This window comes from Athene cunicularia, assembly GCF_003259725.1.
Source record: "Athene cunicularia isolate RWA chromosome 4 unlocalized genomic scaffold, athCun1 chr4_part1, whole genome shotgun sequence".
Taxonomy (NCBI): Eukaryota; Metazoa; Chordata; class Aves; order Strigiformes; family Strigidae; genus Athene; species Athene cunicularia.
In genome coordinates this window covers 27,734,900-27,748,765 of record NW_020799098.1, presented here as the reverse complement: position 1 = coordinate 27,748,765, position 13,866 = coordinate 27,734,900, and the positions used below count along the sequence as shown (strand labels likewise).

Here is a 13,866-nt window from a genome sequence, read left to right as displayed (position 1 = left end):
ATCTGCTTCTTTCAGGGCAAAAAGTGAGCTGCCAACGAGGAAGCTGCAAGAGACAATTCTAGAGATAAAGGTCCTTGGCTTGTTTCTGAGATAAGTTCAATACTGCAGCATGTAAAGTTCATTGTGTAAAAGTCCTTAGCACTACCTGGAGAATAACTCTAAAGATATCTATTTTGAAACAGTGGTTCCAACTGGAGTATGTAATGAACTCAGTAACAACACCGACAGCATGCTCCTCTTGTTAGAAACTAAGCAGAGAAAGGCAACCATACTGACTTCAGAATACTTACGCAAGTGAATATTTTGCTTTATACCAATTTCTTCACCTTACCACTAGTAGTCAGGCAGTTCTGGCAGCTTTCTATTCCTTGTTTGTAGGGTTTGCTGCTGTATCATACAGTTGTTAATAGTACTGTGTTTTTCTCTATTACTGTAAAAATGAAGCACTAGATAAGGGAACTGCTGGGTACCGTGGACTTTTTCAGTTCAGGTCACTTACTTGTGCCTGAACATGGAGTTCTAGCCACATTTTGTGGGTTTGCAGGTACAACAAAGAGAAAGATGATATGATCTGAGTGGTGTACTAGGAAAAAGATCTTTTCTATAGCATTATGGATGGTTATGAATGAAGCAAAACTGCAGTTGCTAAAGGCCAAAAGGTTATGCAGTAATTTAGGTATAAACTGCAAAAACTTGTGTTGAAAATTTAATCAGTGTAAGTGTATGGGAGAAAAAAATCTTAGATGTGGTATGTGGGATCTAAATGTAGCCTTGATGTGAAGACACGGGATGAAATACCGTGTGACAGTGATCCCTTAGATGCAAACCTGAGTGACAGATTGACTTATTTCTCAAAATAGCCCTTTGTTTCCTCAAACACTAAGGAGACTGTGTATCCTTATAGTAAATAATATGGTAAGAGTTCAGTAATGCATTTGTAATTTTGCAGTAAATTAGATATTTTAAATATGACAACTTTCATTAATGACTAGACTTATTATCTACTTCAAGTAAAATGATATTTAGAAGTGTCTGTGTGTGTGTTTGTATATTTATATGTATTTCTGAAACATCAAACAAATTATCAGAATTCTGAGTTGTTCTTGGCTAGGCAATTTATTTTCTTTTGGGTAACTAATTCTGTAATATTTCCTCACATTATTTCCAAATTACAATAACATCAAGAATTCATGGTTTGCCCAACATTATGAAAAATGTCAGTATAATCAGTTCGACTTCCTTATTCTGTTAATGATATTTATTTCAGTTTTGTTCTAATTATCGATATGAATTTCCCTCAACAGACCAAATTTAATTACCTCCAACAGTAAATAACTTCATTTTACTGAAACTTTATTGTTATCATGATATTTGTCTTCAGTGGAGCAGAAGTACGTTGATTGTGTATTCAGGGCATTATCTAGTTATTTCTTGAAAACATGCAAGGATGGAGACCACACAACCTCTTTAGATAACCTGTTTCACTCTGACTAATTTCATGCTGAAAAAGTGCTTTATATCCTGTCTGAACATCTTTTGTTTCAGTTTATGTCTTTCATCCTCCCAGCATATACCACTGATTAGCTAGACACCATAATTTCCCCATGGGTCCTGAAGAGTGTAGTGTTTGATGCTGCCCCCAAGCTGTCTCTTACTCCAGCTGAAGGAGCCCAGTTCCCTCACCCTGTCCTGCAGATGAGTGTTCCAGCCTCTGACCAGCTTGGTGACCCTCCCAAGGATTCACTGCTGTTTATCACTGTCTTTCCTGTACTGCAACAGCCAAAACTGGACACAGTATTCACATGCAGTCTAACAAGTGCCAAGCAGAGGAGGACAAACCTTTCCCATTATACACTGGTTCTATGCTCATGTGATGATACAGGCCAGGATACTGTTGGCCTGCTTTGCTGCCAGGACACACTGCTGGCTTATGTCCAGCTTGCTGTCTACCAAGACAGCCAGGTTGTTTCCAACAAAGCTGCTCCCCAGTCAGTATACAGCCTGTATCATTATGGTGAATTCTTTCTTTCCAAGTGTAGGACTCCTCTTTGTTAAATTTCATGAAGTTCCTCTCGCCCCTTTCTTCCAGTTTGTCTAGATCCCTCTGAATGGCAGCTCTACCATCAAGTGCATTGATTGCTTCCCACAGTTTGGTGCCATCTGCAAACTTGACAAAAGCACACTTGGTCACCCCCTACAGGTCCTTGATAAAGATGTCAAATAGGACAGGTCCCACTACTATGTATGTAGTTATTTTATCATAACAGGCAATCAGGCTGGTCAGCTATGATTTATCCTTAGATAAATCTATACTGACTGTTCCCGATTATCATCTTCCTGTGCCTAGAAATGTGTTCAAGAAGGACTGGGATTTTCCTCAGGAATAATCCCAGGCTGACCATCTTGAAGTTACCTAGTTTGGCCTTTTTGGCCTTTTTTTGAAGATAGATGCAACATTTGTGTTTTTTCTAGTTGTGAGCAACCTCCCCTGACCTTTCAGAGATGGCAGAGATAGGCCTTGCAAGAGCATGGAACAGTTTGCTCAGCACCCTTAGATGCAGCTTCTTGGGTCCCATGGGCTTGTATGGGTGAAGTTCTCTGAGGCATTTCTGAATGTGTCAGCTGTTTCTGTAAGAGAGCCATACTTAACAGTTACATGTATTTCGAAGTCTCTGTACATGTTATTCCTTCCATTGAAAATTGGTTGATGTTTCCCACTTTAAGCGGTTTTGTTTCCTTTCAAAATATTATTGGCATAATATGTTGAAAGGTCAAATGTAATGTTTGTTTAGCTGAAGGTCACTTAAATTACATCACTTCCTCTATGGAATCTTTCTGGAATTTAATGGTTGTGATAGAAAATCATGTATAGTAATGGTGCTCATGATTATGGAAAGGATTGTTTAGGTACAAGTAACTCCCTGATTATCTCTAATTTCAGTGCTGTTGATAATCTCAGCAGATGACCCTGAAGTTACAGACAGTGAAGACAGTGGACATTCACAACTGTATAAATTAGATAAGAAAATAACTAAAAACCAAGGCATACTAAGTCTTGGTGTTCACTGTTTAAAAAAAAATATTAGTATAGAACAAAATATTTTATTATAAAGTCAGAGGTATCATTAAGAAAAGTAAACTTTAAGTTAACATGCTAACTATTTTAAACACTGCATATTTTAGAAATTCATAATTCTTTTTTTTTGAAAATGACAAAACATGGATTTCAAGCTAAGTAAAAAAAAAACCAAAACAATTTGTCATATTTTGTAATAAAGCAAAGGCATAAATTCTTAATAATGCTTAAAAAAGACACATTTTACTTGCAAGTCAGAGTCAGAGTTAATTTTTTTCATTATACTCTTAGGAATAAGTGCCCCAATTTTAATTATGTCTGAGAACTTGAACTGTTACAAATGTGAGATCTTTCCTGCTTAGAACCTGTATAGAACTTCTGCTTTTTGGTGGTTGATTCAGAAGTTATGGATGTACACTAGCTTCCCAGTCTTCTGCTGGTAAATTTTTATAATATTTTAAGAAATCCTAAAAGCGCTACAGTAAATGTGAGGAGGGAATCTGCACACTGAGAAAATGTAGTGATGGGGCATTAGGTACTTACATGAGAGGTATTTTTTGCCGTGTTGTCTTTCTGTTACCTCATCCAGAAGGCTGAATAGTCTTCTGGCAAAGACCAGCTCATATGTCTTGTCTTTCCTACCGTATATCCAGGCCTCTCTTCTTCCTAATGATGATTATGACACACTTTCTAACTCTAGAGATTATGGAAGGCTATCATGCTGTCAGGTTGGAGTTTTGATATTTATTCAGCGTGAACAGGTTGGTGTTAGTAGATGCTACCATCTAGCTGTGTTAGTGCTTCTGCTTTCCAGCAAAAAGAGATGGGTCTTTTTGACTTACCAGTCATATGGATGAGAAAACTGTTTGTATAGGCAGGCAGTGTGTCTCATTTGGACTATGTTCTTTGCTTGTGTGTGTGGACTTTCAGATGCAATTGCACCTGCTTACTGAGGGGATTTTCTCCACTGTATTCAGAGATAGCTCGTGTTAGTCTGTTTGACAGCTTTCTCAGGTAACAAAATACTTTCACAGATGGTGCTGATCCTTGCTGTGGGAGAGGCATTGAACAGTTCTTCTTTATAGCTAGGACTAATGTGTACTGTCCTAGAGCTTTTCCTCTGCTCCAGCAAAATGGTTTTCAGATAAAAGGTTAGTGGAAGCTCACAGTGAAGCAGAGAACTGTATGTGTGGCCACTTCAGTTATTAAGCTGCAGTAGTCTATCCTGAATTACAGCTGTTACATATCAACTAGCTTGGCTGAGGCTTCTTTGAAATGTCTTGTTTTTTCAAATCATGACTAACTTGGCTACTAGCATTGTGTTACCTGTAATCCTGTAACTTTACTTTTTTTATCCTTTTCCAGATCTCCAGTAAAGATGTTACTAGACTTAGATTTTTTGCTTGACTTTCTTGGCTCTAATTATGTAGACCTGGAGACAGTTCACAGCTGTCTATTTTAATTGATTTTCCTATGTACATGTAAAAGAATAAAGAAAAGATACATATGCAGATATATATCTCAGAATAAGAAATAGACAAGTATGCTGCATTTAAACTTGTTATACTTTAAATTGCTAATTTATAGTGCTTTTCTTTTTCAAGTCATACTGATATTTATTACATTTGATCTGACACTCAACATATTTTGACTTCTCAGGAGAAACAGTCATAAAGAACTCATAAATGCTAGAAGAGGGTGATATAGTGCTCTCCATTGTGGGTTCCTCCAGTTATATCTGGTGGTTGTTGGTTCTGTCCATGAGCAGATTCAGCACACTCAAGTTGTCCAAAGGATTATCCAGTCAAAAACATGAAAAGTTGTTTCCCAAGTTAATGATATTTTTATAAGCTCATGAAAGTGTTTGCCAAAGTCAGAGAGGGGTAGGTCTGCACACTTGTGGGGAAGAAGGAGAGGATGAAGGAGTAAGCTTTCTCCTGTGTGGTGTCACTATACCATTACATTGGTTCAACTGTTGACGAGATCTCAGCTTCAGCTTGCACAGAGTTGAACTTAGAAACTGTTCTAGTTTAGCCTGAAAGCCAGAGGTGATGTCAACTTCAATGAATAATGAAGATCTGTCACCTTTTTGGTGTCATTCTGTAGAACATAAAGTTACTCAAAACTGCTGATTGCTTTTTTCTCTTTTTAAAAAGTTTTCACAGTCTACTAGAGTAATAATCCTTTGTGATTTTGTTCTCTGTCTCTTTACTCCAGTCGAGACCTCTTGCCCTGCAGGACATTTTGTGAGGCAGCAAAAGAAGGCTGTGAACCAGTTCTGGGTATGGTAAATGCTTCTTGGCCAGAATTCCTGAAGTGCTCTCAATTCCAAAATGAAACTGAAAATGACACCACTACAAGGGTATGCTTCTCACCACACCAAGAAGAAGGAAAGCAGTGTATGTTTTCATTCTTAACTGTTTCACTATGTTCATGAGTTCCTATTTAATAATGTATTTTTTATTGTGTAGAAAAAGATGTGGGATTAAATTATTATTTCTGGTTCTGTTATGCTCCTTCACATTACTTTGATAAAGTCCAATTGTTGGTTATAGTTTTGCTGTTCTTTAATTGTTTATGCTGAATATTTTCAACCTTTTTTGGTTTGCATCAAAAGTTCTGAGCTGTTTTAAGGAAAGAAGGTAGGAGAAAAGTAATATGCCCTTTTAAAATGTAAAACATTAACCTAGCACTGCCAAGTTGTGGTGGTTTGACTTTGGCTAAATACCAGGTCCCCAACCAAGTTGCTCTATCACTTCCCCCCCCTTTCCCCTTGTTTTCTCAATAGGGCGAAGAGAGGAAAGAAAATAAGATAGACCAACCCTTGTGGGTAAAACAAAAGCAGTTTTAATATAAGCAAAGTGAAGCAAAGGTCCATGCGCGGAAGCAAAAAAAAAAAATTGATTCTCTCCTTCCCATGAAGAGGCGATGTGGGGCCTTCTCAGGAGCAGGGCTCCCATACCTGTAGTGGTTTCCTCGGAGGACCAAGGGTGACCCCCACCCCCTTCCTCCTTTCTCCCAGCTTTACACTGAGCAGACGGGACCTGGTCTGAAATATCCCTTTGGTCAGTTCGGGGCAGCTGTCCTGGCTGTGTCCCCTCCCAAGATCTTGCCCCCCCGTCCCACTGGGGGAAATGTCGGGAAGAGCCTTGGTGCTGTGTAAGCGCTGCTCAGCAGCAGCCACAACCCCAGGGTGCTGCCGACACCCTGCCAGCTCCCAGCATAAAACACAGCGCCAGGAGGGCTGCTGTGGGGGAAAAACAATTCTGGCTCAGCCAGACCCAGTACACAAGTCCACCACTAAACCATGTTCCTAAGTGCAACATTTACACCTCTTTTAAATATCTCCAGGGATGATGACTCCACCACTTCCCTGGGCAGCCTGCTCCAGTGCTTGACAACCCTTTCGGTGAATAAATTTTTACTAATATCCAGTCTAAACTTTCCCTGGTGAAACTTGAGGCCCTTTCTTCTTGTCCTATCACTTGTTACTTGGCAAAAGAGACCAACACCCACCTTGCTACAACCTCCTTTCAGGTAGTTGTAGAGAGCGATAAGGTTTCCCCTCAGCTTCCTTTTCTCCAGTCTAAACAAACACAGTTCCCTCCGCTGCTCCTCATAAGACTTGTTCTCTAGCCCCCTCACCAGCTTTCTTGCCCTTCTGTGGACATGCTCCAGCACCTCAATGTCTTTCTTGTAGTGAGGGGTCGAAAACTGAACACAGGCATCGAGGTGTGGCCTTACCAGTGCCAAGTACAGGGGGGTGATCCCTTCCATAGTCCTGCTGGCCACGCTATTGCTGATACAAGCCAGGATGCTCTTGGCCCCTTTAGCCACCTGGGCACACTGCCAGCTCATATTGAGCTGTCTATTATCCAACACCCCCAGGTCCTTTTCTGCCAGGCAGCTTTCCAGCCACTCTAACTACAAGGCATTTCCATCTCCTCATAGTTGCTGCTCTGTTCTCTAGATACAAATCCAAGTGAGGTCAGACCTGAGAGTATCAAATCTGACTCTTTTTCTCTCATGACCCCATTGCTGGAGTTCTCTTGCTGGCATCTGAGACTTTACTGTGGATATGCATCATCCCACAAGCGTAAGTGACGGAGGCTTGTATGGCCCATCTTTGGGTTCTAACTTTGTTAATAACTTCTGGGTTGACAATAAACATGAAGAAATGATAAGATGAAAATTAGGTTTTAAATTTTTTTTAAAAAACCCTAAAAAGTTACACCCTTAAAAGAATAGGAGAATATATATTTTTGAATGTTAGTTAATGCTACAATTAAGATTGTATATCATGGATTACACTTTCCACTGCATAATGATGCAGCCCTTAATCATTGGACCAAGTCTTTTTAGCAGTTGGATTCTCTCCTCTGTTAGGGTGTGTTTTGAGGGGTCATGAAGTAAAGGCTGATGGACTGTGGAGACCCTAGCTGCTTATTGGCAGCTCTGACATCCTGTTGTATAAAACAAAAGACATTTTAAATTCATTTTTTCATGAACTATTATGCATGATGCTTGGATATGAATAGTTTTCATGTAGAATGATAGACTATAGAGAGTATTTTGACTTTTTTTAAATTTAAAATAATGGTTCTTATGTGATTCCTCTATGACTGCAAAAGGTGAGAGTCCAGGTTCACTAGGCTGTTTCTCCTACTGAAATAAATTATGCTGTACTTGAATATTTATTTCTGTAACTTGTATATTTGAAAGAATTCTCTGAACACAGTAAAACCAAACAGCAGGGGTCAGTTCACTGTTCCAGTTCCTTTTTACCTAGGGTATAGCCCAGAGCACTCTTCACATTCTTCTCAAGGAATTCCTGGAAATTCCAAGAGCATGTCCTTGGCATATGACTGCTTATGTCTCAACTTTGTGGTTTCTTTTGGGGACTGGTGCTTCCTGATTATCTGCAGTGAAACCCTCCCTGCCCATATATGCCTTGCATATAATTTGTTTCATGTGCTGATGTAATTCTCTTTAGGGGCTTTAGTTATTTCTTGTATTTATCAAAAAATAAGGTCTGGCTGTTACACTGCTTATTTTAGCACAATATCACCCAGTGCAAAACAAAATTTTCTCTTGATTATTTTTGTCTGATTGTGACTAAATATTCTATATCCTCTACATTTTCTGAGTTGCAAATTATCACTCCTTCAAAAAGTCCTTGAACTTCACATGCCTTTCCAAGCTCTGTTGGAGAATGTATGCTTGACTGATGTTGTTAGACTCCAGAGCATTTATTCTGGGGCAATTACCAGCTTTCCTGAAAAATGTTTATTAGTTAGAATTGGGATTACCTAGCAGATATATACTTGTATGTGTGTCGCTGCTGATATTTTTCTCTTTATTTAGATTTTTCCTTCACTGGCATTGCAAATTGAGTGCACTTTTCCACTGTGGAGAAGCTATTACAACATACATTCCTGATGTGATCGCCGATGTACTGAATGTACTGGGAAATCTTAGCCATGTGCCATTATAGTAAAACCATCCGAGTGTACAAAAATATGTCACAGAGGAAAAGGTGCAGTTCTGTATACCAGGCTGCATCTGTCAGGTTGATATCATTTCACACAAGTGACAAGTGAATATGCAGTAGATGAGAAAATCAGCTACTCCGAAAATAGTTTTAGGAATCCAGCTGTTGAGATTTAAGATAGAACTGATTTCACAGTTCTAATGAGTTGTGAGCATGCAAGGAAGTGAAGGGGAAGCATCATCAGTCATTCATTCCACATGAATCCAATAATGCATTCTGGGGGTGAGAAGTCTCAGAAATCTTCCTGGAGGCTGCTATACATATCCCTATTCAGAAATATTCCAGCTCTGTTTTTCTTTCTTTCAGCTGTCACTGTGTTTTTCTGTTATTTTATTTGCTTTAACCTGACAACATATTTGATGTTGTTAAAACTGAGGAATAAAAGATACACAGTAGCTTGAATGAGAAGTAAGGCAACAGAGTGAGCTGACTTGCATTAACATGCAGCATTTGCAAAAGCCCTGAAATAAATTTTTTAGTTAATTTGAATGGTAAAATGCTTTCAAAAGTAGCAGTGAATATGATGCTTCTGCTCTTTATACAGCGAAATTGTGTAAGTGACAGTATGGAACTGTCTATGTTCACTTCTGTATTATTAGTAAAGAGGCATTATGAATATCTGTTTCTGTTAAATGATGCACAAGAGGCCTGAGCTGCACTTCATAGCCATGAGATTTGTAATAAATAATATTTAAGAAATATGAAAGACATAGTACATTAAAATTTTAATATAAAGTATGAACTCTATTGCATTGCTATGTTGAATATTATTTTTACTGTTATTTTACTGTTTCTTAAAAAAAAGTGTGTGACACAACCCACAAACTGAGACCTTTTTTTCTGGTGAAAAACTGTTTTTAAATAGCTATCAGTTGTGTCACATTCTAAAAATATTTTTTCATATCATTTTTCCAAGAACAAATTTACAGTTTTGTCTTAGAAGATTTTATCTCTCTACAGAGTTTCTTGCAATGTTTCAAGTAGTGAAAGTTAAACATATGAAAGTACATTTTTTTTTTCAAGTACCTTTTATTGCAAATCCTCCTGAGACCACAATTTCATTCCTATTGAAATGAACATTGTGGATTTTAGTCCTGACTCAGATTTAACGGAAACATTAGCTTACTGGTGTTTTTTTTTTTTTTTTTAATGTCTGTTTCTTGAAAGATATTGCTCATTTACATGTTTAATTCTTTTCTGAACAATGTAAGAAAGGGACTTGACATGCTGCAATGGTTTCTGGGCATTCTAATAATTCCTATATACTATGAATGGATATGCCTTCCTATTAGCAGTTAAACTTTAAATCTGTAAAAAGGAATGAGTAAAAAAAATCATGAGAAGGGATGAAAGTAAGTAGGTAAGTATGTGTGTAAGTAACACACAATGTTATAAGTAGCATTAAATTATAAGTAACAGAGAACTTTTCTGTTCTGTAAGACGAGTATTTGTGAACTTTTTGCTCACTGGTTATTGCAGCAGTTTTTCAGTTGGATAAAGTATTTTAATTAATTTTTTTCTAGTTAGAAAAGCTATAATAGTTGGTGAGTGGGAAAGCCATTGCTGATAACCTGGATAATCTCCCTTCTTGGCAAAACCATAGAAATTAATTATTGTACATGTTGATAAATGCCCTGCAATGTTCAAGGGCATGAAAGGGCTAAAAGCATGTATAATTGGAGTGAGCTATTTCAGCTGTTTGAAGATGCCACCACATGAGTTCTTAGCTTGGTTTAAGCTGGATAAGAAGCATTTAATTGGAGCACCAAATTAAGAATATTATCAATAGTTATTAACAGTTAATGTATAACATTTTATGATACTGTAAAACCAGATAGTTAATAGATGTAGTAACACCACAATTATAGACGTCAGCAGTACTTCTCTCTTGTAATAGCATTGCCTTTACCCAAGTTTAGCTTTGAGTTTTGTAGTAATTCAGGTGAACAGTTCAAACTTTCTTCTTGGGGCTATCATCATACCTTATCTTGTCCTGCATGAGCTGCAATAGTGCAAACAATACAGAAAATACTCTAGAGAATGAATATAAAGTATACAAGGAAACTACTAATTCTCTTAACCAAATAGGCTTAACTAGTTCAGATCCTGTTTTGTTTTGTTCCAAGAATACAATACCAATTAAAATTGTTCCGATACTCTTTTTTTTTTTTTTCCTTCCCCCCCCCATTTTATCTTCCAGGATTTTTCACACTGTTACTAATTTAGAGAATTGTCTTTGAGGAATACCTTTGAGCAGAGATTCAAAGGCAGTATCTGGTTACAAGCAGAATTTTTTTTTTTTTCTGTTGGCAATGTGAAGATAATGATGAATATCCAATAGAGAATTTATTCGAGAAAGAACTTTTAAAATCAGAAAGACATTATCTATCTTTTGTTCCTTTGCGTTCACTTAATGCAGTGGAAAGAAGAGAAAGGTGATCTGTATATGTGTAACATTGATACTGACCAGCTGCAAAAACAGCAGTAGTGCAGTAATTTTTTGAGGGAGACAAAATGTTTTTCAGGATTGTGATAGTGTTTCATGTGAGGAAACATTCACAGTTGAAAAAATTATTGCCCCCAAGCACTCATCCTTTACTTCTGTTGACTCTGCATTTGGTTTTTTTTCACATTCTGCCTCCCCCACCGTTTATCTTTGCCTGCCTTCCTACTCTTTGCCTGTTTGCCAGCTTGGAGTTTCCTATGTGACCTTCCTAGGCCACTTCACTTGAGTGGAAGAGAAAGGTCTTTTGTGTTCATTCTCCCATGGGGTTTTGCATTGTAAGGTAATAGAGGAATGGCCAGTTTCCTGGGGGGAAGGAGTTGCCAACTTTCCTAATTCTGTGATCATGATCCTAGTATCAAAACTTGATAGAATTGACAGCTACAAGATGAATACACTGTACTGCAGTGTACATAGGGTACAGAGAGCAGGTGATGAAAATTTGCGGGCAAGAGAATGATTATAGAGATTTCTATGTGTCTCACTGCTATTGTGACTGTATTGAGTCAGATGAAAAGTCCATCTACCTTGTAATGCTGACTCCAAAAGCTACCAAAATCAGATGCCCAGAGGAGAGTAGAACAGGGCAAGACTATGGGGCAATACTTTTCCAAAATACTCCTGTATTTTTCATCTGTTTAAGATTCAAGGACTTCTCTGCAATTTGTGACCCACCATAGATGTTTCTTTTATTGTATACCTTTGTTTCATGGATCTATGTACATTTTAGCACCTGTAGTATCCTGTTGGAAAGTATTAACAGCTTATCTATGCATTGTATGAAGAGTATCCCCTTTTGGTTTTTTTAAAGACAATTTTATTTGATACCTCCTACTTATTTCATAGCATTAGACAGTGAATGTTGTCTCCACTTTGGAAAAAAAAAAAAAAAATAGCAGTGCTTTTCATGGTCATGTGCTTTGTTGCTATACCTTGAAATGTAACCAGATGTCGGTCTTGAGGATGGTAGAATAATATGTTTATTTCAGTCTGTGCTATCTGCAGTTTTCCAGGGACCCGCCCACATAATCCTCCATAGATGGCATTCCAGTAATCTAGCTGGGAAGTACAGCACGTAAATGGTCTTGGCTCCTCAGAGACACTCTTGATAGTACACCAGACCCAGGTAAAATAAAGCACTTTCTGCCACCAGTGGTGTTTAGTCAGGGATTTTGGAAGCTTTTCCAGATTGTAAACCTTTCTGGGGAAGGTTTAAAACAAGCAAGTTTCTCTGTCAGGAAGGATTGCTTCCATTTGCTTTGGCTTCCTTTTACCTAACATTGTTTCTTCTTCAAATCTGAGTGGGATGATCCATAATTTTTTTACTTCAGAAACCTATTTCAGGCTTTATTTCTTCTTTTTCTTTGTTTCAAACTGTCCCAGAATTTCTGAGTATGCAGCTGTTTGGCAGTGTTCAAGAAAGTCTTACAAATGGTTGCAAACCTATATCCTCTAGGTTTCAGATCAAATATTGAAATTCAACATCCAACAAAAGTGTGTGTTTTACAACATAAGACAAGGCTTTTATAATTTCCATTAAAATCTGATCCTTGGAGGTATGATCAAATTGTCAACCTTCTGAAAACTTTGGTAGAAAGCAGAAATTACATTCATTGGAAATACTGTTCACAGTGTGTGTGCTCTCCTTGCCCTGAACACTGCACTGACCAAACATATGCAGTCATCGCCTATTAGAAGACTGCAAGAGGTGAGATTAATTTTTCTTAAAATTCCTTCTGATTGCTGCTGGGTGCTAAAACTGAGAAGAGGAAAACTGATTTCATTCTTCTTGTTTGCATGTAACATACAAGATAAATAGGAAGATGCTCACTTTGAGAAGAAATGGAGAAGTAGATTGGGATGGAAATCAGAATTGACAGGAGCAGAATAGGATGAAGATGTATTAGGAAGGGAGAGTCAATAATTTATAAGTGCTTGAACACATTTTTTGTTCACTGTCCAGAAATGAATATGGGACTCCAGAATCTTTGCTCTTCTGATCTGTAGGAAAAATGGGCAGATAAATGTCCTTTTCCAGGCCAAATTGGCATCTTCACACAGAAGGTAGAAGTCTGTTGTTGCTTTCTTAGTACCAGTGAAGTTCTGTACTGATGGAGAACTGCAAGCAGATCAAGATGGTTCCTTTAATGGTTATTTTTGATGTATTTATGCTGTTTTCTTTTTTGAACATGCAGGAAATAGCGTAAAAGCCTGTTAGAAGAATGTAAGATTTCTGAGTCAGTTAGTTGCCTTTCCAACCTCAAACAGTCTTTCTTGCATGATGATTTACAATCTTTTGATTATGTTATCATATTCTATTTTTACCTGACATCATCGTCTGTGGGATAAATACTGGTCTACAGGGAATTAGAGCCCATACCGAAGAAGGCTATTTTTTTCTAGGGCCCCCTGTAGGGTTGACTGATTGTAGCAATTGGAAAGTGCAATGCATAAGGCAGGGAACTGGAGAAACACAACAGTTTGGCTCATAATAAAGAAAATGTGATGTTATAGTATTGAATGAGATTCTTTCTCTGTCACTGTTGCAGTGACCATGTGTAATGTTGAGCAAGGCATTTGGAATAAAAATTTTCTCAACTGTTGTTTGAACACTTCCAATTAACTGGACTCTTATTTTTATAGCTGGGGCTTATTCACATTTGAAACATGCTCTTGCAGCTACAGGTAAAGGTGACAGGAGCTATTTTTTTTGAACATGTAAAATAACATCAGAGT

General features: G+C 37.8%; 1 protein-coding gene across 1 annotated transcript in view; it reads left to right on the top strand.

Annotated features, from left to right (window-relative positions):
- Window positions 1-13,866, top strand: part of CORIN (corin, serine peptidase) — a 159,363-nt gene that overhangs the window by 75,506 nt on the left and 69,991 nt on the right. The window contains exon 5 of the mRNA XM_026846970.1: window positions 5,294-5,475. Within this exon, the coding sequence (XP_026702771.1) occupies window positions 5,294-5,475 (182 nt within the window). The remainder of the gene's footprint in view (window positions 1-5,293; window positions 5,476-13,866) is intronic.